At 43.3% G+C, this 27,057-nt stretch overlaps 2 protein-coding genes and 1 long non-coding RNA gene across 3 annotated transcripts; 1 reads left to right on the top strand and 2 right to left on the bottom strand.

The window, feature by feature from the left end:
• Window positions 1-1,104: 1,104 nt before the first annotated feature.
• On the bottom strand, window positions 1,105-6,508 carry LOC126531736 (uncharacterized). The gene is made up of 2 exons (XM_050179430.3): window positions 6,012-6,508; window positions 1,105-1,378 (listed from the first exon to the last, which is right to left on the bottom strand). The coding sequence occupies exons 1-2, from the start codon at window positions 6,242-6,244 to the stop codon at window positions 1,177-1,179; spliced, it is 435 nt and encodes a 144-aa protein (XP_050035387.2). The 5' UTR covers window positions 6,245-6,508; the 3' UTR covers window positions 1,105-1,176.
• Window positions 6,509-9,090: 2,582 nt separating this feature from the next.
• CycH (cyclin H) lies at window positions 9,091-27,057 on the top strand. The gene is made up of 10 exons (XM_055071417.2): window positions 9,091-9,405; window positions 9,555-9,662; window positions 9,938-10,011; window positions 10,965-11,166; window positions 13,648-13,755; window positions 23,421-23,476; window positions 23,562-23,632; window positions 26,538-26,649; window positions 26,742-26,814; window positions 26,917-27,057. The coding sequence occupies exons 1-10, from the start codon at window positions 9,283-9,285 to the stop codon at window positions 26,974-26,976; spliced, it is 987 nt and encodes a 328-aa protein (XP_054927392.1). The 5' UTR covers window positions 9,091-9,282; the 3' UTR covers window positions 26,977-27,057.
• Window positions 11,538-12,810, bottom strand: LOC140218424 (uncharacterized). Its single transcript, XR_011894679.1, has 2 exons — window positions 12,602-12,810; window positions 11,538-12,349 (listed from the first exon to the last, which is right to left on the bottom strand). It is a non-coding gene; the product is annotated as an uncharacterized lncRNA (long non-coding RNA).

Raw genomic sequence — 27,057 nt, 5'->3', positions numbered from 1 at the left:
CACAATGAAGCATTCTTCATGTATACTAGGTTTAGGGCCCACAAAAAACATTGTAAATATGGTAAAGATGGAAGCCATCGATGTCTACTGCAGACACCATGAAGCAAATGTCAATGTAGAGCAATAAATGCAAAGTGGAATGATAGCCCAATAGCAATAAAATACCATATTAAGAGCAGCTCATAGAATGTTTTTTTTTTTTAAGTAAGTTTGTTTTTGTTAAGTAAGCCTGGGCCAATGCCGTGCTCCAACATTGACCCTCCTCATTTCCATGTTGGCTCTTTCTGCCTTGTCATGATTTCAACATTGACTGAAGCAATCCAAAGCTTCCAATCCAAAGCTTCCAATCCATCCAATCCAAGCTTACTTTAGTCGCATATATTCTTGACATTTACATATAACCACATTGCAGATCCATGGATCACTTCGGCAAAGCTCTCATTTGGTTTAAAGGTAAAGAAAAACTGATTGCAACATGTTCTACATTATGTATTTCCAGTTAGATGGCACAGCAAATTCCATTGCTCCTTTTCCATTCTGGGTACTGGCCGCAAGTAGCTTAGACCGAGGCACAGTTGCATGAAGCATTGATATTGCATAATGCTTAGTGCCTCATATTTTGCACATGCCAATTTGCTATATATATATATATATATATATATATATATATATTTCTTTTTTTGTTTTCAACTAGATTTCCCCATTCTTCTGAGTGCATCAAATTAATTTGCTTTGCTACTAACCAAGCAAGCAAAATGTGAACCTGGCATAATTAATAGTTGTAGAGATACTTTTCCACAACTACATAAATAAACTGCGATTTATACAATTGAACTTCATTATAAAAAAGTTGCATCCTTCACAAGAACACCTTCATTTTATCTGTCATAAGCATACATTTGTTACACAGTGATATTGGCGAGATATATTTTAGATCCGATGATTTAACATATCTGTTCATTACAGTACTTAAGTTTGACTGTACCACTGCTTTTTGAGTATGAATTGTGATCTGCAGACGGCCACAAGGTTCATAGAGTGTGCGATGGCCAGTGAATGATCCCATCACAGTCTTGCAAGCACCCAGTTTCAGTGCTGTGAAAATCTTTGAGGAAAATGTTTATTGCATGAGACTTTCAGACACAATGACATTCATTTCAAATTCACACTTTGAGATCAGTAGTCTCTCCTTGGCCTTTGCTGGTATGAGTAGTTGTCACGCGATTCCTGCCTGTGGTCCTCACGGTCTCTGTATCCACGGTGACCACCACCATAGTCTTGGTAGCCTCTGCGTCGATCCTCCCATTGCCTCCCTCCTCTGTGCCAGCTGTTATTCCTGTCGCCCCTGCCATGACTGTAACCCTCCTGGCGGTTGTCTCTGAAAGACAATGACAAAAGTGTGAAGCAAGCATATGTCGAAAACTTTACATAGCAGCTTGAGTTACATGTCTCTATGTGCTTATTATAAATCTTCTGTTTCACCTGGCTAAAGGACAACTGCAGCAAAATTTCACCTCGACTAAAGGTGTTATAAGTAGGTAGTATACCGGGCATTTTTTTTTTAATGCGAATAGCATTCTTTGCCTACTTTGGCCATTTTGAGCCTATCTATTTATCTATCTAGACTCTCGCACCGACCTAGTGGTCGAAGTTGTCTACCTGCTCAGGACACTAGGTATGTGCTGCTGGTCACGATGTCACGATTGTCATCATTTCAGCTTCGTGATATCTTACTCTCATCATACTTTCGTTGTCACATGATTTATCCCGACCCAGTGACCCATTTTGTCTATTAGCTTCAGCTACTAGGCATGGGCTCGTGCTCGTGATGCTTTCATGGCAGTTGCATTGCCATCATTCCAGCTTTGTTATCTGACACTCGTCATGCCATCGTCGTCATACAGTCATCAATAATTCGTTCTCACACCGCCATAGTGATGCCGTCGTGGTCGTTCAATCGTCATCATTCCGGCTTCGTGATCTGACTCTTGTATGCTGCCGTCATCAATCCTCCTACTCTAACAGAGTTGTCCTTGTTGTCTAATAGCTTGGGCTACCAGGTTTGTGTTTGGGGTGGTGATGCTGTCATGATCATTGCACCGTTGTCATTCCAGCTTTGTCATCCGACTTTCTTCGTGCCATCGTTGCGCTGTCATTTTATCATTGTTATCACTTCGGTAACATTATCCCATTGTCATACCACGTTCCTCATTCCATTGACGTCAATCTTTCGTATTTGTCTGTCATTGTACTGTAATCATACTGTCGTCATTCAATTGTGATTATGCTGCCCTTGTCATGCCGTCTTTGCCAGACAGTTGCTGTCATGCCTCTGTTAACAGACCATCGTCGTACGCCGTAGTAGTTGTGCCATAATCTTCACTCCAACTTCGTTATCTGATTTTCATCATGCCATCATCATCACACCATCGCCATCATTCAGGTTTCGTGATACAGCCATCGTCACGCCATTGCCATCATACACTCATCATCATACAGTCATCGCCATGCATTCGTTGTCATACCGTTATTGGGATGCCATCGCGGCTGTTTTATCGTCATCATTATAGCTTTGAGATCCGTCTGTCATCATGCCATCGTCATACCACCTTCGTCGATACATAGATGTTATTCCTTGTTTGTCATTCTATTGTAATCATGCTGTCATCATTCAACCATGATTGTGCTGCCCTTGTCATCATAGCGTAAGTGTCACATAAACACTATCACTCATTCGTTGTCATACTGTCATCGTAATTCTGTCTTGGTCGTGCCATCGTCGTCATTCCTGCTTCTTCATCTGGTTGTTGTCTTACCATCATTGCCACACCATCTCATTGTCCACATGTTGTCATCATTATATGCCATTCACTCGATCGATACGATTCCTTCTTTGTCATTCCATCGTCACTGCGTCATACAGTCATCATGGCTCCATGCTCATGGGCAACCTTGGCAAGCGAGTGCCATAGCAAAGCGGGACGATATCGGAGTATGCAGCATATCGCCAAAACACCAAAAGTTGCATAATTACCACTACAATGTTATATAAACATGACTTCAGGAATATGAGCTGTTGCTACATTGCTCAATTTCTATTTGCATTACCATTGGCAGCCATCATGAGATTAGTTCTGCTGTAATATTTTCTTACACCATGCAGAATTTTCAGGCCACCTGTGGCAGTAGAATTCCAATCCTTGAGCTAAATTACTCTAAGGTGTGGATATTACTTGCATGAGAAATCAATATGTATAATTAACTAATCAACAAATTTGCACTAATCAAGCTTCCTAAGAAATTATTCTGAGGCATGTATAGCAATTCACAAATTGTAGCCAGTGAGGTTGTCAGGCGTACCCACTGGGAAAATTCTCAGAATGACACCAGTTTCGCGAAATTCATTCCTGCAGCGTGTGACGAAGTACATTGGTGTTCTAGTTACTATTGTGCTTCAGTGCAGAAAACATCATAAAAAAGCATGTGACATTCCTGTTTGTGGGTGACTATCAAAGTGCTCTCAAACATGCTGCGTATGATTGAACAGCGCATTTAGCCTCATCTGCAGCCTGGTCTGGTTATTGCAATCACGAACTGCTGCGAGAGAAACACATCACTGGCACAAATCGCACAACCGAAGCCTCCGTCACTGCCCTGTAACTTATTAAGTGGTAGCACAACAGGCTAGCTGTACTGTTCATTCATATGCAGCACATTTGAAAGCACTGCAATTGCAATGAAAAAGCAGGCATGTCACATATTACTTGAATGCCATGCATATTGCAACAAGAAATATTGTTTTGAGCAACAAATGGGCAGGGTCACGCTCTTTAAAACAGTGGCGGGCTTTGGATTTCTCGTTCCGATACCTATCAGAAATGGTCCTCCTCAGAAAGCTTTAAAGAAGGTTCACTTCGTGATATAGAAAAGCCTGAATTCACCCATCATATCACCTGTAAATATCATTATCAGATTCAATTGCACATTTCGTATTCATTTTTATTCTCCTTTTTTTCCCCACTCTCCTCTGGAATCTTCTAATCTCATTAACCCTCCCTATGCACAGTAGCATGTCAGTGGTTGTGCACACGCTGGCAAAAATTTCTGCATTCTAATAGTTTCTCTCCTCTCATGTTTTGCGGGCTCTTTTTAGGAAGCAGAAGAAATTATTACTTAATGAACAGGCAGTTCACAACTGCTGAATTAGATGTTTCCTAGAATTCTCTACAACATTTGTATTGAACATTTTGCACTAGAATTAATACTTGCAAAGTTGGTTTATTAATCCTGACTAATTATGCAATAAGCAAACTACAAAATACAGTGAGACTTGCTCCATACAATAGCCCACAACATGCATTTGGTCACATCCTCTAGAGTGCCTCAGCATATTTTAAACATTAGGTAACAACAGCTGGGACACCCTGTACGTCGGTCGTCTCAAACTCATCTCCTATGCCGGGCCGCATCCAGTCCATATATCTCCTGAAGTGCCACACCGGTAGCCATGCAGCACCCTTTGTCCCTGAGCCACACCTGAGAGTTGCACGAGCCACATGTTTCAGACCACTGGTGTATATCCCAAATATACTCTGGTCACAGCAAGCCTTCCCTTAAAGAATGACTATTGCAATCTGTTGCGTTAATGTGCTGACACCCACTATGGGGGATTGGCCACTAATTGGGATGTATGGTGACAGAAATGAAAACTCCAGCACTGACATTAAAGCTATGAGTGTTGAGAATGACGTCACTGCACTTCCACTTGGTGTGGTGGCTGTTTGGAAATTATTTATTTTTACCAGTGTACAAAGTGCACACAACCAGTGCCGCACTGGTGCCATCTTTGTTGTCCTCCACTTCCCTTAATCTTATACACCGCTGTGCTTGCGCTGCATCTCCGATTAACAAAGAAGCCGGATCGGCACCTAAGTTTATAGTTTGTGATATAACACACAACTTGTACACCGTGAGTGCAGTGTTGTGATGCAGATGCTGAGAGTTCAGAGCATTGCAAAACTGGTTGATTGTGTGTAAGATTTTCTCATGGTACTCTGGCGCTCTGGTTACATTTACTTCATAGTCATCATCACTGCCCAATATTTCCTAAATCTTGATGTAGTTTTCAGTGAGGGAACGGTCGTTGTTTTCGAGGTCGTCCAAGAAGACTTGCAAGTTGGCAGGCATCGGTTTGGTTGCTTGCAAGGCTTTGGTAGCTGTGACAGTGAGACAGTAGCAGCACCTTGAATGACAACATGCTGATGGCGCAGTTAGCTCATTACAGGTTGTGAGGGTGGCAGCATCCTTTCTAGGTTTTGGCACCATAATGTTGACAACAAAGTGAGTGGGCATCTATGCGGTGTGATCACTCCCTGGAACTCATTATTTTTTACCCTACGCAATATGCAGCATGTAGTTCTTGCAATGGTGCATGCATTGTCATCATCTTCCCATAAGTATCAATAATGAGAAAGGCTAAGTTACATGAGAGGAACAAAAAAGAAAAACAAATCGGGAGCATTGATAAATATTTAACGCACACATATGGATGCAACAGGGAAGTTGTTTGGAATCAACAACAAAATTCTGGATGGCAGAAAAAATATTCCTGTGGCTGAATCACAGGTTGAGGCCCCAACACAGCTATTAGCTGGCTTGTTTTTATTATATATATTTTTTTTCCATCAAGGCAATGAAGATTCACAGCGGAATGTGCTGGTCAAGTGTGTCAAGATGTAGAAATACATTTCTGTTATATGTTTTTTTTTTTTTTTTTGCAACTGCTGGCACAATTTCCCGTTTCACATTTGTTAAAGAACGTCTCAAACCTCATATTGACAAGCGGCAGGATAAACTCTAATGTGTTTATTTTTTTCGATGTCACAGTGGGTAAAACGTGCTTATAAGCTGTAATTCCACATAGTAATACTGCAAAACATAGTCTGGAAGATGCTGAGTGATAACGATATGGCCTGCTGACACAATGCGACTTCAGAACTGCGACTGCATACCTTCTGTCGTAAGATCTCCTATTCTGCACAAACCAAGGATAGACAACAGGAGGCGGTGGCAGTGGCTTGTTGACAACATCCATGTATTTAGAATCTTGGTCAGTGTATCTGTACTTGAACTTCTCTTCATACTCCTGCAGGAGCTTGTCCAGTAATTTATTCGAGCACTGCTGGTCCTCGATTTCACTGGCAGATGTGTTTGGACACTGCGCCTTCTCGTCAGATCCGCTCATGTCGAAGCCTCAAGAAGATGCGTAGACAATGCGATGAAAAACACGACCTTTCACAAAGCACGAGAAAGTCAGTGTGGCATATCTGGCCAGTTTAAATGCGGGCCTCAACGCTTTTTCGCGTTTAAACGATCAACGAACACTTCAAACACAACGACGCCACTTTGCGTTGGTATCAATGCTACTGCTGCTTGGCGGCTTAGCCAGGCTAGCCAGGCTTGGCTTCGGCAGGGCATGGCCAGTGCGTTAACGTGGCGACAGCCGGCGCTTCAGCCACCGCTGCCACAGCCATCTGCCACCGCATTTTCTTTCTATGCCGTAACTCTATGTTCTATGCGCCACAGCAAGTGTGATAAGTCTCATATAAGCTATCTTTTTGTACACTGAATCGTATAAATGCAAGAACGATAATTTACGATAAAACTCCTGCTTCTAACAAGCCACTCTGTATTTATTACATTTACCATCGCCATCGAGCAAAAGTTGGAGTACAGTGGATGTTAGAGATACGGAAAAAAGACAGAAATGCCTCTAAGAAATTTTGGGAACACATAAGGCAACAGAGTAAGAAGACAGAGGTGGTTCAGCACTCACTGACCACACCAGAAGGAACAAAGGTAGAGGGAGAGGAAGCTCAGGAATATATTAGGTTAACAATAGAGGCAACATTTGCAGAGCCAGTGGGTAGCGAAATGGAGAACAATGACAACAGCAGGACAGAATTAGAGGAGGAGTACAGAAGGATGACAAGTAAGGAATGGGACAAAATTGAACACAAGGTCCCCGTGGGAACAGCGACAGGACCTGATGGCATACCTATGAAATTGATAAGCATATTAGGCCAGAAAAGTAAATTAAAATTACGACAACTTATTGAACAAATAGTAGTAGGGGGAGATGTTCCACAGGACTGGAAATCAAGCAGAATGATATTAGTTTACAAAGGTAAGGGAAGCAAGGACAACATTAAATCCTACAGGCCAATAACTATCACATCAGTCATATACAGAGTAGCAATGCAGATGGTGAAAAAGAGAATGGAGGAATGGGCAGAACGTGAAGAGATCTTGGGAGAACTGCAGAATGGATTTAGAAGGAACAGACGGCTAGATGATAATTTATTTGTTATAACACAGTGCATAGAGATAGCGACAGCCAGGCAGAAACCGCTATGGATAGCTTTTTTAGACATTAGAGGAGCCTATGATAATGTAAACCCAGAAAAGTTATGGAGCCAGTTGAGGGAATATGGTCTAGATAGAAAGATGATTGAGTTCCTACAACATGAGGTAGAGATAACATGGGAGGGGGAAACTACAAAGCCAGCTAAAATAAGAAGAGGTCTCAGGCAGGGCTGTCCATTGTCGCCTCTGCTTTTTATGATTTACATGAGCCAAATGGAAAAGAGACTAGAACAGAGCACAATAGGAACTGACATAAGCTATATGCTGGAAGGGCAGAAGGTAGCTCAAGTACTAGCCGGACTGATGTATGCAGATGATATTGTACTGCTTGCTGACACCCGAGTAGAGCTACAGGAACTAATGAACATATGTGGAGAGGAGGGGGAAAAATTGGGACTGCAATTCAGTAGAGAGAAGTCTGGGATAATAGTATACAATGAAGAAAGGGGGGAACCATTGGAAATACAAAGCACTAAGATTGATCATGTTGAAAAATACAAGTATTTGGGCATATGGCTAAACGAGGGCAAAAAGTACTTGGAAGAACAGGAAAAAATTATGATTGAAAAAGCGAAAAGGAACTCAGCTGTAATGAAACATAAGGCACTTTGGAACTATAATAGGTACGAGGTGGTTAGGGGCGTATGGAAAGGGGTTATGGTACCTGGCCTCACATTCGGAAATTCAGTACTGTGCATGAAATCGGAAGTTCAGGCAAGCATGGAAACGAGACAGAGAAGTGTAGGCAGGTTGGCCTTAGGAGCACACGGGAACACCCCTAATGAGGGAGTGCAGGGGGACATGGGATGGACGTCATTCGAAGGTAGAGAGGCAATAAGTAAACTAAAATTTGAACAGAGACTCCCAGCACTGGAGGAAAAAAGGTGGGCAGGAAAAGTGTACAAATATCTGTACATGAAAAGTTTGAACACAAAGTGGACACTCAGAACGAGGAAGCTGAGGAATAGATACCTACAGCCGAGGGAGGGGGTCCAACGTGGTTCTAGTGTGGGAAAGGAGGTGAAGGAGACGGAAAGAAAAATGTGGGAAGAAAGAATGCTCGGAAAGCCAGCGCTATCAATGTATAGGTCACAAAAACAGGAGATTAAGAGAGAGCTCTTATTTGATAACTCGCGGGGCAGCTCACTATTATTCGAAGCTAGGACGGGGGTTTTGAGAACGAAAACATACAGGGCTAAATTTGAAGACGTGGACCTTCGGTGCACAGCATGCGGAACCGAAATGGAGACCACTGAGCATATAGTGCTGAGATGCACAGACCTTCGCCCAACCCTGGCAGAGGGAACAGTGGCAGATATGGAAGGGGCATTAGGTTTTCCCGGGGAACGAGGGCAAATAGACGAGAAAAGAGTGGCAGTAACGAAGGGGAGGCTAGAAGATTGGTGGAGGAAGTCAAGGGATAGATAACACCATAAATCGGGGAGATAATGTTTCCTCTACTGTGTTAGATAGTTATATTGGGGGGAGGAGGGGAGTGAAAACTAGGTTAAGGAAAAGAGGATATAAAGAAAGGGGAAAAAGAATAATAATAATAAAATAGGAAGGGGAGAAAAAGGCTAGGTGGCGCCAGCCGCCGCCCGATACAAAGGGTATAGCCACCATCCATCCATCCATCGTTTGTTCTTGTGTGTTCGCGCCGTTCGCGCAATGGTTCGCGTTGATGTGTGTATGGATACATGCGATGCGCATTATTCCATGACGCGCAGCTCGCGGCGAATGTAGCGTGGATGATGAATGCGTAAAGATGCGGAATTATCGATGGTAGAGACGTTAATTGTAGAGCTTGTGCCTGAAATTTCATCATCCCTAAGCAGAACACTATAGTGAGCGAAAACTATGTTTTCCACTAGCACTCAAAGCAAGTGCTGGATTTTTAAAGACGAGGGTCAAATCTCAAGGCTCAGGAAAGCAGCAAATGACAGATTCATCAACCGACAGCAAAATGCGAACAGGTCTCCGGTAAGGGACCTTATCACTGTAACGCGGAAAAGAAACTATTTCCATAATGAGTGCAATGAAAATTAGTTTTAAGAAATTCACATTGTCTTCCGACAACGGGTCGCTTGTTTGGTTTCGTCGCAGTAACGACCGTTCTTGAATCATTTCAGGATGACTTTCTTTCACCGGAAGAAGAGAGGACAATCTACAAGCATTACGAGTTCACCCTCCGAGATTTCTGCAAAAAATTTCAACCTCCTGTTCCCAGGAGCGTGATCGTAAGTAGAACGTCATTGTGCTCAATAGTTCCGTGTAATGAGAAAATTAGCACGGAGAGCGTATTTTCCATGTTCTTATATCGTGGAGCTTATGGCATTCATGGCAACATTACCGATGTTGTTGAGCCGGCCGATAAACCTGCTATTGGTCTATCGGAGTGCATTTTTATTACGTTAACGTTGTACTTTACCTTGTGGGTATTACTACATTAGATGATGTGCAGTATCTTTGCGAGCTGCTCGTTCATATCGCCCCAATCTTACATTTCACACAGGGTACGTCGTTCCATTACTTCAAGCGCTTCTACCTCAATCACTCTGTGATGGACTACCACCCTAAGCACATGCTGTAAGTATCCTTGTTATAAATAGCATCTCTTTCACTGTAATTGTTGGTTTTCATCCCGTGCCGTGTAAGCTTTTGATTGCCTTTCTCTGCATCCACCTCTCGTATACGTCATTGTATTTTAACCCCCTTCCGTGCTTTGGATGAGCTGGGTTCAACCGTGTGTTTCTGTTGAAAATGACCAAGTAGGAGCTATGCTCACTGACGGTACCTTTAATTTCCCTGGGAATGCCATAGACGAGGTGGCTTCATGTCAGTGCTTTAGATGGCAACACGCAATCCATGGGGCAGCACAAGCAGAGGGGAGTTTATTCTTGTGGAGGAAGTAAAAGAAGTTGACAACTGGGGTTCTTTAAAATGGCACCAGCAGCAGCTTTAGCTTCGTTGGCTCCTTTGCAAAAAAGAAAAGCTCGCTTCAGCTTCTAGTCAAGTGAGTCTGATGATAAAGTGTACAGCACTTTGAGTGAAGGAAATGCTGAGATTCTTGATGCACTCCTCTCGTCTTCTGAGAGTGGTGCTCTGGTGACTTGGACGTCGCAAGGCAGTGGTGCAAACTCGACGTAAAGAAAGCCACTGCATACCCACTTTGCTTCTCGTTTTTGGTGTTTCAAAGTAAGACGTTTGATGTTGAGGACACAGGTGACTTAGTGGAGTATTTCAATGTGTCCTCTGCGGGTGAAGGTAGGATTTCATGTTGTCTTTCCATGTCTATCGCATGGTATACGGTACAGTTCTATTTGGCTTTAGTTTTGCAATAATGATTGAGATTTCCAATAAATGAACACTTAAAACATTGTCTGCAGTGATATTAGCAAAAATATTACAATAAATAAATTTGTCCATTCTTCATCAGAATTTGGTCTAAAAGGAATCCTGACGGCACATCATTTAAATGTATGTTTAGTAACACTACCTGCTAGAACCTATGGTGATGCTTTTGCTCTAAAAATTTGCAGAGTGACCTGTGTTTACCTGGCCTGCAAAGTGGAGGAGTTCAATGTTTCCATTGCACAATTTGTCAGCAATGTGCGTGGAGACAGAGAAAAGGCCACAGACATCATCCTGAACAATGAACTTCTGCTCATGCAGCAATTGAAGTACCATCTCACCATTCACAACCCTTATAGGCCACTTGAAGGGCTCCTAATAGATCTCAAGGTATGCATTTATTCTCATCATGTTCTGTTTTAAAGGGTTGTTTGCCAGAAGCTTTAATGAAAGCCCTAGCCACTGCTCTTAACACCTCTGTAAGCAATAATGCCATTAGCAGTCTCATTACGCTGGCATGTGGCATTGCAGTGAACAGAAGAAAACCAGTATAGTACATTGCGGTCCACTGTTAACCCTTTGGGCCCTGAAATTTTTTTATCACACTGATATTTTTTCTACCATGTTATTTCGGTTCTTTGCCGCATAAGAAACCGAAACTTATGAAAAAAATGTTTGTGTTTAGTCTCGTGTAATGTCTGGGATCATGTCCTCAAATGAGGACATGAGGGCCCAGTGGGTGTAGAAGAGACAAAAGTGGATCTTTTGTAACAGTTTACTTTCCATGTTACAAATATACTTCGATGCAGTAAAAGTTGCTAATCTTGAGGCTGCAGTGTCGCCTGCATATTCTGGGATGCTTTAGAAGCCAAAGAAGCCGACCCGTCAATGAAGACAAACAGCTGCTGAGTTCACGCGATGTGTGCGCGCGGAGCCAGATGAGCTGCTGGCACTTCTTCCTTGCTGACCTCAATTTTCCGTTGTTTCGTTTGGTATTTCTATTTCCCAATACTTGAGCTACTGGCAATATGCCATTTTCAGTGATGGCTTCCAATATAAGCGCAGACGGGGGTATTTACCGACTCCCATTAGCAAGTGTAGAGAAATAAGATTCCTTATTTCTTCTTCATTCGTTTGGACCGGTTTTCCTTCTTCGAACACAAAATACAAGTTTGTTTTGTTAGCCAGCTCAACAAACACGTTCTTTGGCACGTAGCGCGAGAAATATTCGTACCGAATTGGCAGCTCGTCAAGACAATGCTCATTTTGCAAAAACTCCACTAAAATCAGCAGATGGTTTGTCAAAGGCTCTTCTGGACCATGGCATTTCATTACACGGTTGCTCTTCATCTAATTATCCAGAAGTTTCCGACGAATCGAGGACACAGTCATCGCTTCCTGTTTCTTCAGGAATGAAGTCGTCATCTTCGTCATATTCTTCATTCTCCCCAACGTCTGAAAAATTTACATTATCATGGTTGGGCGAACATTTCATCTGCGTCTTCGAGCGGCGCAAATCCAGACCTGCAGGCCCTAGTCGCTGAGTAGAAGTAGTGAGGTTTCATTCCGGCGCCTGAAAAATAAACAAAAGTCGCTTTACTTCAAGGCACCACCCTAGCCCAACATGCGAGATGCGGCACCCACTCAGCCCTCGTGTACTCAAATGAGTACACACATTATTACGCATGCGGTGACTCAACTACGAATACGTGCGGGATGTTTTAAATAATTATATATTCTATAGGGAGGTAAAAACATTCTCCTAAATTCTCAACTAGCCAGTAACAGCGCCTCACAAGTAAAAAAAAAAAGATAACGCACTTACTTGGTCCAGCTTCGACGTTGTCATCTTTCATCTTTGTTGTTTCTTGCCGGTCCTCTGGCAAACACGAGCAGACGAGAAGTGATCTCCATGGCGATGGAGATGCCTGCTGAGTTATTTGGGTTTCTGTTTTTGTTTTGTTTTGCTGTTTATCGTGCAACCCACGGCTTTAATGTCTTGTCCTCATTTGAGGACACCAGGGCCGAAAGGGTTAAAAAGAACACTCATATATGCGCTTCTCTCTCTGCTGGCGCCCTACCTTCAAGTGGCTGCGGAAGCTATGACAGTGCACTGCACAGGTGTATCGAAAGGAGTCAGAGCTAGAAACCACAAATTATCTGCAGTAAATCTAGATTATTGTTCCCTTGCAAGAGAGCAAAATCCTGCAAGCTCTGCGCTCAAGTGTTCCCTTTAATAGTGGACCCCTCTGTACATTTTCTTGTAACATGATTACACAGATTTCTGCAGGTCGCTCTAATGCAATCTGTTTAAACTTGCTGCATGTTTGACTGGTCATTTGAGAGTGCTCTTAAAATTGCACGAAACAACAACTTAGCTTTACTGCTAACATAAAGAGGCTCTAGTGTTGATAGTGAAGCAGAACTTTTTGTTGGGCTAGTTGGTGCATATTACTGAAGTGCTATAGCGCCAAACAGACGACACAAGAAGAAGAGACACGTACGTAAAGCGCTCGTACGTGTCTCTTCTTCTTGTGTCGTCTGTTTGGCGCTATAGCACTTCAGTAATTGATAGTGAAGCCTGATTATGTTTGGTTGTCTGTTTCATTCTTGTAATACAGCTTTAAAGCTGTATTACAAGAATGAAGACAGCTTGACAGCTTTGTAAAAGACAGCTTTAAAGCTGTCTTTTACAAACTTTGTAGCATTGCCAGAGCACTCCAAGATGACCAGTCGAATATATTAGTATATGCCATTAGTCAACGGGCTCACCTGAGCAGCACTTAGTTACGCACCTTTTTCCAAGTGACCGGATGTGCACGAAAGGAGCTGCCAGGCATACAAGAAACAATCCTCCTCTTTCTACCACAGACAAGGTGTTCTCAGTTTCCAGACCCGGAAAAGCTGAGGCTATACATGGATGACTTCCTTGAGCGAACTCTCTTCACAGATGCAATGCTTCTCATGGCACCATCCCAGGTATGAACATCTGTGGATTGTCTTTTAAATGAACTTAATTTTTTTTTGTCATTAGTGCTGCTACTTCTGCATGTTTGCTTTCGTGAAGGTGCACACTTTGACAATTAAAACGTAAGAATTGCTATTTACACTATATAATGGTAGCAGCTAAAGCCCCTTCATCGTGCCTTATGTCACCGGTGGACGAGAGTAGCATAGAGGGTCTTTAGTAACAGCCACGCAGGGTTTGATGATTTGGATACTCTTTAACATGCCTAGATGCACTGACAGACTGAAAAAATAGGGGGAGATTTGGCCCCTTACCCATCTTGGAAAATGCTGGCACTTCTGCACTCACATATTTAGTGAGCAGTATGAAGCCTTCGGGTACTGCAGTAGTTCTATATCTTATGCAGTTCCAGTGTCAACATATGTTGTTCGTCTAGTTTGTAAGTTATGTAAACATGCTATACCATTTTGGGGGACTAATGGTTAGCTTCCCATATATTCAGTTAACTTCTGTAAATGGAGTACTGATACATATATTGATACTAGAAACTCTACCTCATGCTTCCTACACATAAAAGAATGACAACAAGTATGAAGGTTGGGAAACACTTGTAAGATATTTTAATACTAAACTTGGTCTCAACATGCCAGATACGGTGTCATCTACATTATGTTGATGTCGTGACACAGTGGAATACTTGCTGACATTATGCAGCTATAACTCTTGGTATGATGACATTCATTACAATAAAAGTAAGCAAATGTGCTATTCCAGACACTGTCAAAACCCAACATATTGTCATACTTTGCAATGGCGGCATCTTGAGTCAAGCAGAGCGGTGGGTTGGCCCACAGAGAGTCGCACAAGAGAGATACATAACGTTTTTATATTGTTTATCCGAGATGAAAGAAACAGTTTAAAGAAGAGACGAGTAAGACAACTTCGTTGGTAAAACATTGTATATGCCTGCTAATGTCCAGCTTAATTACTTTCTTTAGACAATCTAGAACAGCTTTTCAAAACGTATTCGAAAAGCTGGTCTTGAAATAGGGTTGGGAAAGAAACAAATGGTCCCTTTGCCAGGGCTCATCATATATAATTTCTAAACGCCTTTAATACATTATCTAAAAGCTGGTCTAGAAGTAGTCTTGAAAGGTTTACGGTAATCTGAAGCTCGTTTTCGCGGTTTCCAAATGAGTTGAAGTGGCGGTGTCCAGTGCTACTGAGCTCCTGGTGCAGTGCCAAGCATTGTTGCCTATGGAGGCCGACGCATCCTCGGCCAATTCACCTGAAAAGGCACATGTCCACGAAAATGGATTCGCAATGCCGCTTTTGGTATGCAGCAATGATGTTTATAAACAAAATGGGAATGACATCCTGCTAAGAAATGGGCGCGTCTTGACAATTGGTGAGGCCAGGATTTTTGTGCCAAGAGCACATGAAACGAGCATATCACAAACCAATACATTATTGCAAATATAGTACTTATGCAAGGTTTGTGCAAAATTTATGAGAAATGCAAGGCAAATCGAATGAAAAGCACATCAAGAATCACTAAAGCTACCAGAAACAATTCTTAATGATCTTGAAATTGATCAACAATGATATGCATAAACGAAATTCATAAGTACGCATACAATGAAGAACAGCAAGAATGCAAAGTGTGCTGAAGTTTCTTCTTTTGCACAGTAAAGAGCGTATGCTATCAGATGAACAGACTAGAGTTATTTATAACAACAGAAAGCTGAGATAGTTGGTAAGGATTCATTATGCAAAAAAGGTGAGGCGTGCAGACAGGACACAAGAGAAGAGAAGTGGACAACACTTCTCTTGTGTCCTGTCTGCACGCCTCACCTTTTTTGCACAATATAGTTATTTATAAATTGACATCACAGCGACTGCAAGAAGCAGAATGAAAATGCGAGATTTAATCGCATGGTATCTGCCTACATGCTATGTTACCAATAATCTTGGAGCTTGAAAAGAACACGAAAAGGAATAACGACACATACGATCAAAAATCAATCCTGTGATAAAAACCGAACAAGAGGAACATGTTAAGCTTGAGAATATTGCCTGTATGGTACATCAAATATAGTAATGGTGAGAGAATTAAAATAAGCTTAAAACTAAAAAACAGTCTCGTGAATGATCATAAAGAATACTCATATAAGGAAATCTGTGTAACAAGTGAGCAGCACTGTAATGCAGAGTACGATGAGACTGAGTAACGCTGTACATAACTAAAATAATCATAGTACTCTAGTACACAAGAAATTAATGTGCAACCCTTATTATTACAAAATTGTATAAACCTGGGAATTTCCCAGCCGCCGCGGCCAAATTTTGATGGTGGCTAAATGCGAAAACACCCATGTACTAAGATTAAGGGGCACGTTAAAGAACCCAGGTGGTCCAAATTTCCGGAGTCCCCCACTATGGCGTGCCTCATAATCGGATAGTGGTTTTGGCACGTAAAACCCCATAATTGTATGTTTTGAACCTGGAAATTAACTGGAATGCACAGGAAGCTGCGCTTCAGTAACCAAGAGAGCAATGGTCATATTAAATATGAATCCGATTATATAAACAGCATTGTACAAAAGGCACATATGTGCCACTCTCGCAAAAACAGGCATAAGGTCGCAATGAATCATTTACAAACACATGAATACATTAGTTCACCTTGCACACATCTGCAGTCTCCTAATATAAGTAAAATAAATTGGCTCTCCATCCCAGCCCTGCGAAAGTAGATGTCCAGCGAAGCTGTTTAATACTACCACTACAACTGCTATGGGGATATGCAGTGCTTTATTGCTTTAGAGTGATGGTAATTTTGATAGCATGCCACTGCCCATAGCGTTGCTGCTACAACACTGAAATCGGGTGCTAGGCTGGTTATTCCATATACGCAAGGCTAGGGACGTCACTTCCCATGTCGCAAGCTGCCATCGCCGCGGCAGCTTGCACAGCAGTAATTGCTATCGGGAAACATATGCAGGGAGCGCTACGTGCTTCGCATTGTTACCATGCACACCTTATCAATTATGTTGCTCGGATGCTTGTTTTGCACTTGTTCTTTATTGAAAAGGTACACTGTTCTATATGTTGCATCCGTGCTTCCAAAGAATGTGTGCACTGTGCACTTCACTTTGCTGAAGCATCTGCCTTACAGGGGTACGAGCCATCGCTTCTGGCCCTACACTGCCGCCGCGATCAGCCCACATTTTCGGTAACGGACACGGACACAAAAATGCCGACCAAGTAGGGGCTAACAGCTTCGCTGTAAAAAGCACTCTGAATGACAAAAACCTTTCACACATGTAGCCTCGAGTCAATGCTTTACCAGTTCACCCTCACTTTCACATCCAAAAATATTTGGCACAGAGTCCAGGCAGAGTTCCATTGATGAACAGCTTGGGAGAACACCACTTTGTACTCCACAGTTCCGCTGGCAATGCCACTGCCGTACATGCTGGTACTTGAAATGTCTTCAATGTAGACACACTTGCTGTGCTGGAGAGGTATGCCCAGATATTTGCACTGGTGGTCCATTTCGTCAAAGTGGACATGACATTTTGCACTATGCTGGTACTGTAGTTGAAATGTTTTGAATGCAGATGCAGTGGTTCCACCAGGACGACTTGCCCACATACCATCTCTGACACATGTATGCGCTCACTCTTCACTTGGTAGCACTGAACTTTAAGTGATCCCACTCGGCGTGCTTGCCAGATAAGTGGGCAGGCCTCACACTCAAATTTTTGCAGATTCTAATGAAACATATAGCAGCACAATTAAGCTACAATGTGAAAGATATGCTAAATTTATGACTCATGAAAGTGGCATGAGCACAAAATATGCAACTGCAACCCTGTATCCAGATCATAAAAATGAACATAACCAATGCTAACTATAAAAATGTATTGCGGAAATTGTTTTGAAAAAGCTGTTCAATGAAATGGGCACATAATATGTAGATTCCACTATAAGTATAGTAAGCATTTTATCTATGTAATGACAATGTAAACTGCGTTCACTCGCCCTTCCTGTGCTATCAATCTGATTGCTTGCATTTTCTGAACGATTTGGAGGACGTCTTTAAAAGCAAATAAAAGAAGATGCCCAATGTATATCCACGTATTCTCCCGCCCTTTTACCAGGGGACACTGTGTTGATGCCAGTGGTTTTTATGTCACCTGTCATCTGCTTACTATCATTCAAGATACCACACTTAGTTACCAGGCGTTAGTCCGATATTGCTGCATTTATTGGCACACTGTCGCCTTGAAATCACATTTTCAACTAAGACCTCCAGGTGGGGACAGATATATGCAATTAATCATGCACAAATCCATTCCGCAATACAAGGCTAAAATTGCTGTGCAAATAGCCCATATTGCCGCAGACAGCGCTCCACAGGCCAGTTACAAGCACTCTTGTGGGGTACCCTTCCAAGCGCCTCATCGCCAAAGCCCCTAGGCATTACTCATCGCATTGCCATTAGAAGAGCACCAGCAACGGCTCGCGTATGATGAGACAGCGCGTGTCCCTCGTGCATGTGCACACGGCAGCTCCCGAGTCCCCCCATCCAATGAGAAGTCGCAGCGTCACTCTTGGTCTTCGGGGCGGGTGAAAGTGCGTTCGGTGTGGAGACGTGGTTCACTGTTGATGGGCTCCTGTTAACTCTGCTTGCAAATTGCGTGACAGTGCCTTAGGCTTGAGTTTCCATGCACAAGTTCGCCCACAATAAACCAGTTTGTTTAGTGTGCTTCATTGAAAAGTGCTACATTTCTGGTGGAGGTGCGGGGTATGATTTTGAGTCCCCAGTTCCTAAGAGAGCGGAGCACCGACCCTGAGTGATTGGAATCCAGAAAACTGACTCCAGTACACCAGTGCACAAGCCGCTGCCTCCGAGGAGACCCGCCCGAGTTCAGACTGCCTGTTGCTGCAGCAGTGCAGGCAACAGTTACCAGCAACGGTGCAACCATGACCAGCCCGATGGCATCATCTCAGCTCATCGTGTACCCACCATGCACGCCCTAGTCCTTCCACGGTGATATGTTCAAAGATGTGAAATACTGGTGAGAACACTTTGAGCAAGTCGCAGGTTTCAACAGCTGGGACAAGGCAAGGAAGCTTCGCAATGTGTACTTTGTGTTAGAAGAGTGAAGAGTCAGTGAGGACATAGTACATGAATCATGAAGCGACGTTATCTTCATGGGAAGAATTTCTGAGACAGTTGCTTGCCACGTATGCCAGCACCGATCGGTGAGAGAAGATAGAGCACGCTCTCCTAGCCAGAAACCAGCGCGCTAACAAGAGTGCTCGTAACTGGCATGTGGAGAGCTCTCTGCGGCATTACATGGTAATGTTACATGAACTCTAAGCAGCAAGTGCTATGTATTTTTGGCCATCAACTTACTTAATGAACCGACATCCCTAAACGCCTAAAAGGTTCTTCCATTTGACGTACGCTTGGAAAATTTATTGCACAAGGACCAAGAACAGCAGATGTTTTGTCGCACGAAGTGCACGAACAGGGCACAAACCGAAAGAACTGCGTGAGCGCTTCCGAAACTCCGTGCGTACACATGGCACACGCACGAACTCGGTGCCTGCCGAGTTCGAGGCCGTGCAGCGCGGAGACTGGCACCAGTCACAAACAGCAAAAAAATAGTGAATACCTGGGGTGCGATCGGAGATGGTTGTTCGGCGCGTTCGTTCGGTTACCGGTGCGCGCGATTGGCCTACTCCGCGCCGACGTCGCCAGCCGCGGGGCGCAGCCATGTTTTTGGAGACGTCAAAATGACGACACGCTCCTGTCAATCATCCTCCCACCGAGCATTTCGTCTGCTAGGCGCCGAACCTGACGGGAGCTGGGAAGTATGGAGCGATCATACGGCTTCGCATGGTGCGTCTGGTGGATTGGATTGGATCCAACCGGCGGCTGCGGCATGGCACATTTGGATCCAATCCATAGTTTAATTCGAGAAAATGGCGCTTCCGTTGGGAACTTAGGTTGTTGCGCAGGCGTTTATAGAGGAAAGAAGAGAGCGGGTGGCGGTGTGAAATGCTTTTGAAGAAATGGCAGAAAGTGAATTCCGGCGTCGTTTTCATTTCCCGAAACAAATAATTCGCTGGTTGTACAGCGAAATCGACCCCATCAACATCGGTGCCAGCGAGCCACTGAAATGTTGTCGCTGCCTCTGGAAAAGTGCGCCACTCTTCCCGTCATTTCTTTTTCTTTTTTCTTCTCGCTGTGCGCAACACCACCTAGGGACGACGCAGAGAAACTAATAGTTATAAATTGCAGTATTCGCATGTACTACTATTTGAAAATGTGTTTGGGTTTGAGAAGAAAAAATACATTTTTTAGATAAAGATTTCATTCATTTGGAAGACGAGAAACATTTCGTTTTGTAGTATACTGTCCGCAAGCAGATGACAAACGACGGAAGTAAACTTCCGGGGAGGTCACCGCTTCCTGATTGGCTGCTCTCTCCGCCCTGTTGTCACAAATTTTGCATACTGCCACATTGTGACGTTGCAGCAACCGAACAGAACGCGTATCGAACAAAATATCTCCGATCGCGCCCCTGGAGTAACAGGATATTTTACGCCAAGGGGATTCACGAGTCATGAACGCAGTATCCACTAGTGAGTTATACATAGTATACGCGGTATCCGATCATGAACTCCGGAAACTATAACAAGGACAAAGCTTTAGAAGCAGGGAAAGATATTGCTAGCATTCCGAGGCGCCGAAGAAAATCGCATTCGGCCGTCTCATATTGGACACTAAGTTCCTCTTAAGACTATGAAATACCAGTCACGTGGGATAAAAGGGGCCAAAATACAATCGAAGTTGAATCGCAAGTGGAAACAGCACGGTGTGGTTCACACAATTCTACGAGTACGCTATAGGCCAGGGCACCGAAATACGACAGGCACTTCACCTCATGTCTTACGCTACCGTACTCGTGATGAACATTAACAAAGAACCCAATTGTCAGTTCTCTTGTCTGAAACATTCGTGCTAAATGGAAGAGTGAAATACCACAGTGACTGGTGTCTAGAGGATATTGGCAATGTGCGCATAATTGGCATTCCCACTTTTCTTTGCATCCTGCAAAACTTGCTAGTTTCATGCATGGCAGCCGATCCCGATGCCAGGCACCCAAAAGCAACATTTTGTTTCTAACATTAATCTTAATACTGCTCTTAGCGCCTTTATTAGAACATCATGGAAAAGGCCGTCACATAGCCATAGCGACATGACAATGAACTTGAAGAGCAAATTAGTGCCCTCCACTCTGCGTTCTCGAATGAAAAACTCAGCTGCTCTCCAAATTAAAATCATACAAACAAATCGCTGCACACGCAGTGCGAAGTAAGACAACAAAGCACAGTACTTGCTTCACAACGGACAGCGCAACCGAAAACAGTGAGAAATGCACTACTGTCCAAATGAGCACAATTGCGGAGCTATACACAGACCGGTTTCACACGGCAGCGTTCACCACACGGTTGGTCACGTGACCGATGTGACTACGGTATCGTATCGCCACCTTGCATAAGGTTGGATTGTGTTGATGGGCTGCTTAAACGCCGCAGTGTGAGCGCTTGGTGTGTGCGTCGGTGTGTTGTGCGCGTTGTGCGTTTATTGTATTGACTGTGAATCATGTCGCGCAGAGCCAGACGCCACCCTCTCTTCCATTGTTCTTTTGCACGCTGGCTCGCTTGCTCGATATGACGCTCCGACTCAAACCAGAGCAGTGAGCTGGCCATTCCCGTTGTGCATTTCACAGGCCTTTCATTTCGGACGCCGTCAGTGCCGCATCATTGTGGTTAGACGATCGGCACGTCTGACCATGCGTGATCACACCAAGCTATGCGTCCAAGCGTGCCGAGACTATACTGTTGAGCCCCATGAATATTAAAGCGAATAGGCTGTTTTTATGTTTGTTAAGAGGTCAGTGGTTTTGTTGTAAGCACTGTTGATGTGCAAGGAACAGGTTCGTTCATCCTTTTGCTCTCTCGCCAACTATATTTCGCCCACTCTCTCTCGTTTCGTTCACTCGCTCGTTCAGGCTATTCGCTTGTACTGACATTCATCGACAGTGGTTTCTGCACATTGTTTTTGTATACATTGTACTCACAGTAGAATTCACTGCAACACTTTCTGCAGAGCACTGTTCCTACAGTAACTGATGTATCGATGCATTCCTTTGGTGCCATCGAAAGTGATGTTCACTCTTTAACTCGATCCCTTTATTCATGCGTAATATAGAATAAGCCTTATAAATACACCGCATGAGAATGATTACAAGATGGAATGGGGGAAAGATTAGCATGCCATCGGTGAAATACGTCTCATCGTGTAAGAAAGTGTGAAAAAAGAAGCTTAAAAAGTAAACAAATCAATTAGGTCGGGCACTGCGCTCAATGCGTAGCAGCTCTTTAAATTTTGCTGCGTATCCTTTAGTGCCTACGTGCGATGGCAAGTTGTTCCATTCTACGATAGTGCGCGGTATGAATACGTTTTTAAAACAATGAGAGTGACAGATCGATCGTTTCACATTTGCACTAGTGGTCATGATAAAAAATTTACTGCAGGTTACTGAAAGAAATTGTAAGAAAGAATTGACTGATGATAAAGTTTCTGAAAAATCCAAAGCTATTGAAGTAGAGGATGCGCTGTCAGAATCAGCGCTAACACCACATAATCTACTGACTGGCAGCGCTCCTCCGAAGTCGATGTGGAGCCTTTGTCCACGTCACAAAGAGCGGCTTCAATGTCACTGCACTCGTGCACCATTCCTTTGTAGCTTGTTGCGGTGCCAACTTCATTTGCAATCGTTCGTCTCGTCTGACGTGAGGTCAACACTACAAAACGCTTCTTTTTCTTAGCCGAACTCATGCTCATGCAGGGCAAATACAGCAGCAATTGACACGAGTGCCGCTTGATAAATGGAGAATTTTCCCGCCAAGAACGGCGCCATCGAAAACCCGTCACTCTAACTGAACAGATACGGCCAGACTTATGAAAACGTTTTCAAAACGTATTCACCCCTCGTTTTTAAGCTATCTTGCTTGCGACATTTTTAATGCGTCGAGTTAGGTCAAAAATCTGTTTGAGACGTTGAATCCATTAATACGACGTTTTGAAGACTTTGTGCGCTACCTGGGAATCGGAGATGTCAAGATGGCGGAATTTGACAGTGTCCGGGATGGCACCTCAGGAGTGCTACGTGTGTTTCTGCTGGCTGTGCCCGTGTGTGGCAGTCGTGGTGGTAAGAGGAACAGATTAAGCATACGTGTCCCGACACATCCACCTCCTTGGTATTGAAACCAAAACTAGTTTGTAAAGACAAGTACTATATAGTGAATTGCTTAGGACACTTGCCATTATTCTGTGATTTACAGGGTTTGAACATAATTCAAAATAATAAAATGATATGCTGAAAATGTCCTGTCAGTAATTCTTTAATTAAGCTGACATAATTGTAGTACGATTGTCATATTTTCATGCTCTCTCCATACTCATCTTAATTAAATATAGTATGCTGAAAAATTGTTTTGTGAAGACTACATATTATTGCTGTGATTTGCACAACTCACTGTGCCATAGCGTGACAGTGCTTCTTCACCCCTTTCTTGCTGCCTGTAGATTGCCCTCACTGCTGTTCTGTATGCTGCTAACAAAGCCCAGGCCAACTTTGAAACGTGAGTTCTCCCATCCTGTTGCACCTGCTCTTTTTGCTCATCTGCCTGTGTATTGATCTCTCTATCTCTCTGCTCTGTGAAACAGATACATAACAGACTTCCTGTTTGCTGGCAGCCCACGTGAGACGCTTCACCACATCAAGGACACTGTCAAAAGTTAGTCTGCACTTTCTTTGGTCATTATCAATGTTCCTTTGCTCAGTGAGCTGTTTACAGGAGAATGAGAGCAGCAGTCATGACAGCTAGTGCATACCGCTATACTGCCTTTCTTTTTGTATCTCGAGGCATTATTTTAACATTGCCTGTCACGGATAGCATTGTCCCATTTGTTCAGGTGGATTACATACTTGAATTGACAGACCATGATAATTTGCAATGTTCATGTAGCTGATTAACAAAGTTTTCCTAACACTTTAGTTATTGACTTTAGAGCACATACATGTTGCAGTGGCAACATGTATGCAGGACAGCATTGAAGTCGCATTCACTGGGCATGGTCCTGGGGTCCATGGCACCACTTTTGAGATAAATTTTTCCAGTTAGTTTTGTCCTGAAGCGCACTACAGAAGCTTTTGAGAAGTTTCTATTAACTGGACTGCCAGTGTATATCATAAACGAGAAGAAAGGGGGGTTAACCGAGGGGCACAATATTTTATTAGCCATACCAAAGGAAGCCAACAAACACTGACACCAAGGACAACATAGGTCCTAGACAACATAGAAAACATGTTGTCCTAGGTGTCGGTGTTTGTTGGCCTCCTATGGTATGTATGTTATAACACATTTTGGTTTTTGATATCTCAAAGCTGGTGCTAGCCACAGGATCTTTGCTAAGATGATTTGGATTCATTATTGCCAAGCTTTATATTGCAATTGCAACATGTGCTATCAGCACAACCTCAATCACAGACGAGCCTAGAATAACTGCAATGCCTCCTTGTTCCTAGCGTTTGTTTGCGTGGAATTGTAGTAGAAATCTTCAGTAGGTGTCACAACCTTTGTCATGACAAGCTTACTCGTGATTAACAGTTGATGGGTTAATAAACCAGCTACAGAGTTTGACGTAGTAGTTCTGCGGAAACCCGCAAGGTGGAGAGAAGTAATGAATAAAGGGAAAATCAGACATCCACCCGTTCGTAGCAATTGCTACAAAGGAAACCCATACGGGTTCTTCGAAAGAAAAGCCTCATAGTTGAAGAAAAATTCATCCTGGTCCGGGACTCGAACCCTAGACCACCGCCTTTCCGGGGCAGCCGCTCTACCATCTGAGCTAACCAGTCGGCTAACAGATGGTAGGGCGAAGTCGAATTTGTGGACAACACGAAGCAAAGGCAAGAGTTTGACATAGTAGTTCTGCGGAAACCCGCAAGGTGGAGAGAAGTAATGAATAAAGGGAAAATCAGACATCCACCTGTTCGTAGCAGTTGCTATAAATGGTTGCTACAATTACAATTGCTACATACGGAAACCCGTATGGGTTTCCTTTGTAGCAATTGCTACGAACGGGTGGATGTCTGATTTTCCCTTTATTCATTACAGCTACAGAGTGATTGCACGTAGGCCTTCCACGTAATTATGTGTACATAGAAGACATTCTGACCAACTTTCTTTGTTTGCTTTTCAATATATATTAATGGTACATGCTTCAAGTAAATCATTAAGGAGCTAAAGGTTGAAGTCATCTAATAGACTATCTGAGCATTGCAATTTGCCATGCAAATAATTTTCCCCTGAAGACACCAAGTTTCAGCGTGTATGCTACAGGGTGATTAAAGATGTTTTTACAATTAAAGAATTCATGAAAGGGAAAATAGTAATTCGCCTGACTGTAGCACAAAACTACAAAGGCTGATTATAACCTGCAAAGGTCAGAAGCTGATTTGCCAGCTGATCCCTGTCATTCGAGTTGTTGATTAATTAGGCCTTGATCTGTTAGCCTCCTGGTTAGCTCACATGGTAAAGTGTCCGCCACAGAAAGGGTTAGTCCCGGGTTCATTCCCTGAATCAGGGCGTATTTTTCTTCAACTGGGAAGCTTTCTTTCTGGGAAGCCTGTATAAGTTTTCTTTGTAGCTTTGTGCTGCGGACATGTGGAAGACAACTTTTCCTTTCATAAACTTTCCTCCACAGAGCTGATTTGCCAAATAAGAAATCGTGCAGAAACCATTGGTAGATGATTGTCAAAGCCAAGCGATATTTCTGTAGACCTGCTCAGATGTGCTGCCTAGGACAGTTTTTGAGTAACTCTGTTGGTTAGGGCAATGAGGCATGTAGGTTCTATGACGTTGCACTGCCTCCAGCATGAGGTGATGTTACAAATTACATTAAGACCCTTGCGAGGACATCTATCATGCACTGGTATAGGATCAGTGCATGAAGCCACCGCCTTTGATTACAGCATCTCCAAAATCAACCCAACTTTGGTTACACTGTCTGTAAGATCAGCCTCTCTTTAAAAAGAAGCGCAGTATAGCGCCAGTTAAATTGTGTGTGGCGTTGGTGTCTCATACTATAATGTGGCATTGGTGTCTCATACTATAAGGGGATCCAAGTTAGCATTTTTTGTTGTACTAGCCTTCAGGCTCATATACACCGGCAAATGACAGCAGTCGCGTAACCAACTTGGTTGCAAGTGGTCGCTTTTCGAGAAAAGTGACCATTTCGACCTAGTCAACATGCTGCTTGATTTTTCAGTTGTGTGACCACAGTCACAAAACTGCTAATCAGATCAGATGTGCAGGACAGGACATCTGTATACGCTAATACTTATTTTACGTGGTGGTGCAATTGTGAGCAGATGGTGACTGGCCAGTCGCATTTGCTGGTGTGAGCATCAGTCGCCTTCAGTTGCTTTTTGGTTGCCACTCGCAGATGGTTGCGCGACCTCCTCAAGGCACCGATGTGAATGAGCCTTTGGGCATCTCTTGCCACACTGATTTTGTAAAGCCATCCAAACAGTTTTCTCCTTTTTGTGTGTGAAAAGTACTTCCACTGTTTGGTCTTCACTTGAGGCCTGCAAATGGCTGCAGGCCATTTAATTTTGTGACATTGCACCTGTTGCAGAGCTGTGGCTTATGGTAAGAGCCATCGAGGTGCCTCCAAAAGAGAAGGTACGCGCCTGTGAACAGAAGCTTGAGAAGTGTAGGAACCAGGAGAACAACCCAGACAGCCAAGTGTAGGTTTAAGCTCATGACTGTGGTTGTACCGAGTTCAGGGGATGATGAGGCAGATTCTATGACAATTTTTTGCAAAACATTTGTTTTCTAGGTACAAACGCAAAATGCAAGATGGGCTAGATGATGATCACCAGTCAAGCTCAAAATATGCCAGGACTTCGGAGGTAAATTTTGCCAGCTGCTGTACAATAGCTCTAGTCAATTAGTATTTTTCTTTTTTTAACTGCTGGAGTTTGTAACATGATCTTTATTATCTCTGTGTACAGGAGCACCGGCAAGTGGATGATTCAATGGGAGGATCAAGTGCCTTAGAAAGTTCCCCGTAGCGGCCTGTAGATACAGATGATGGCCAAAAATGAAGCTTTCTGCAAGCGTGGTTCATCATAAAATGTAATATGTATATTTAA

This window comes from Dermacentor andersoni, chromosome 5 (assembly GCF_023375885.2).
Source record: "Dermacentor andersoni chromosome 5, qqDerAnde1_hic_scaffold, whole genome shotgun sequence".
Classification (NCBI taxonomy): Eukaryota; Metazoa; Arthropoda; class Arachnida; order Ixodida; family Ixodidae; genus Dermacentor; species Dermacentor andersoni.
This window is presented reverse-complemented; position numbering and strand designations above follow the sequence as displayed.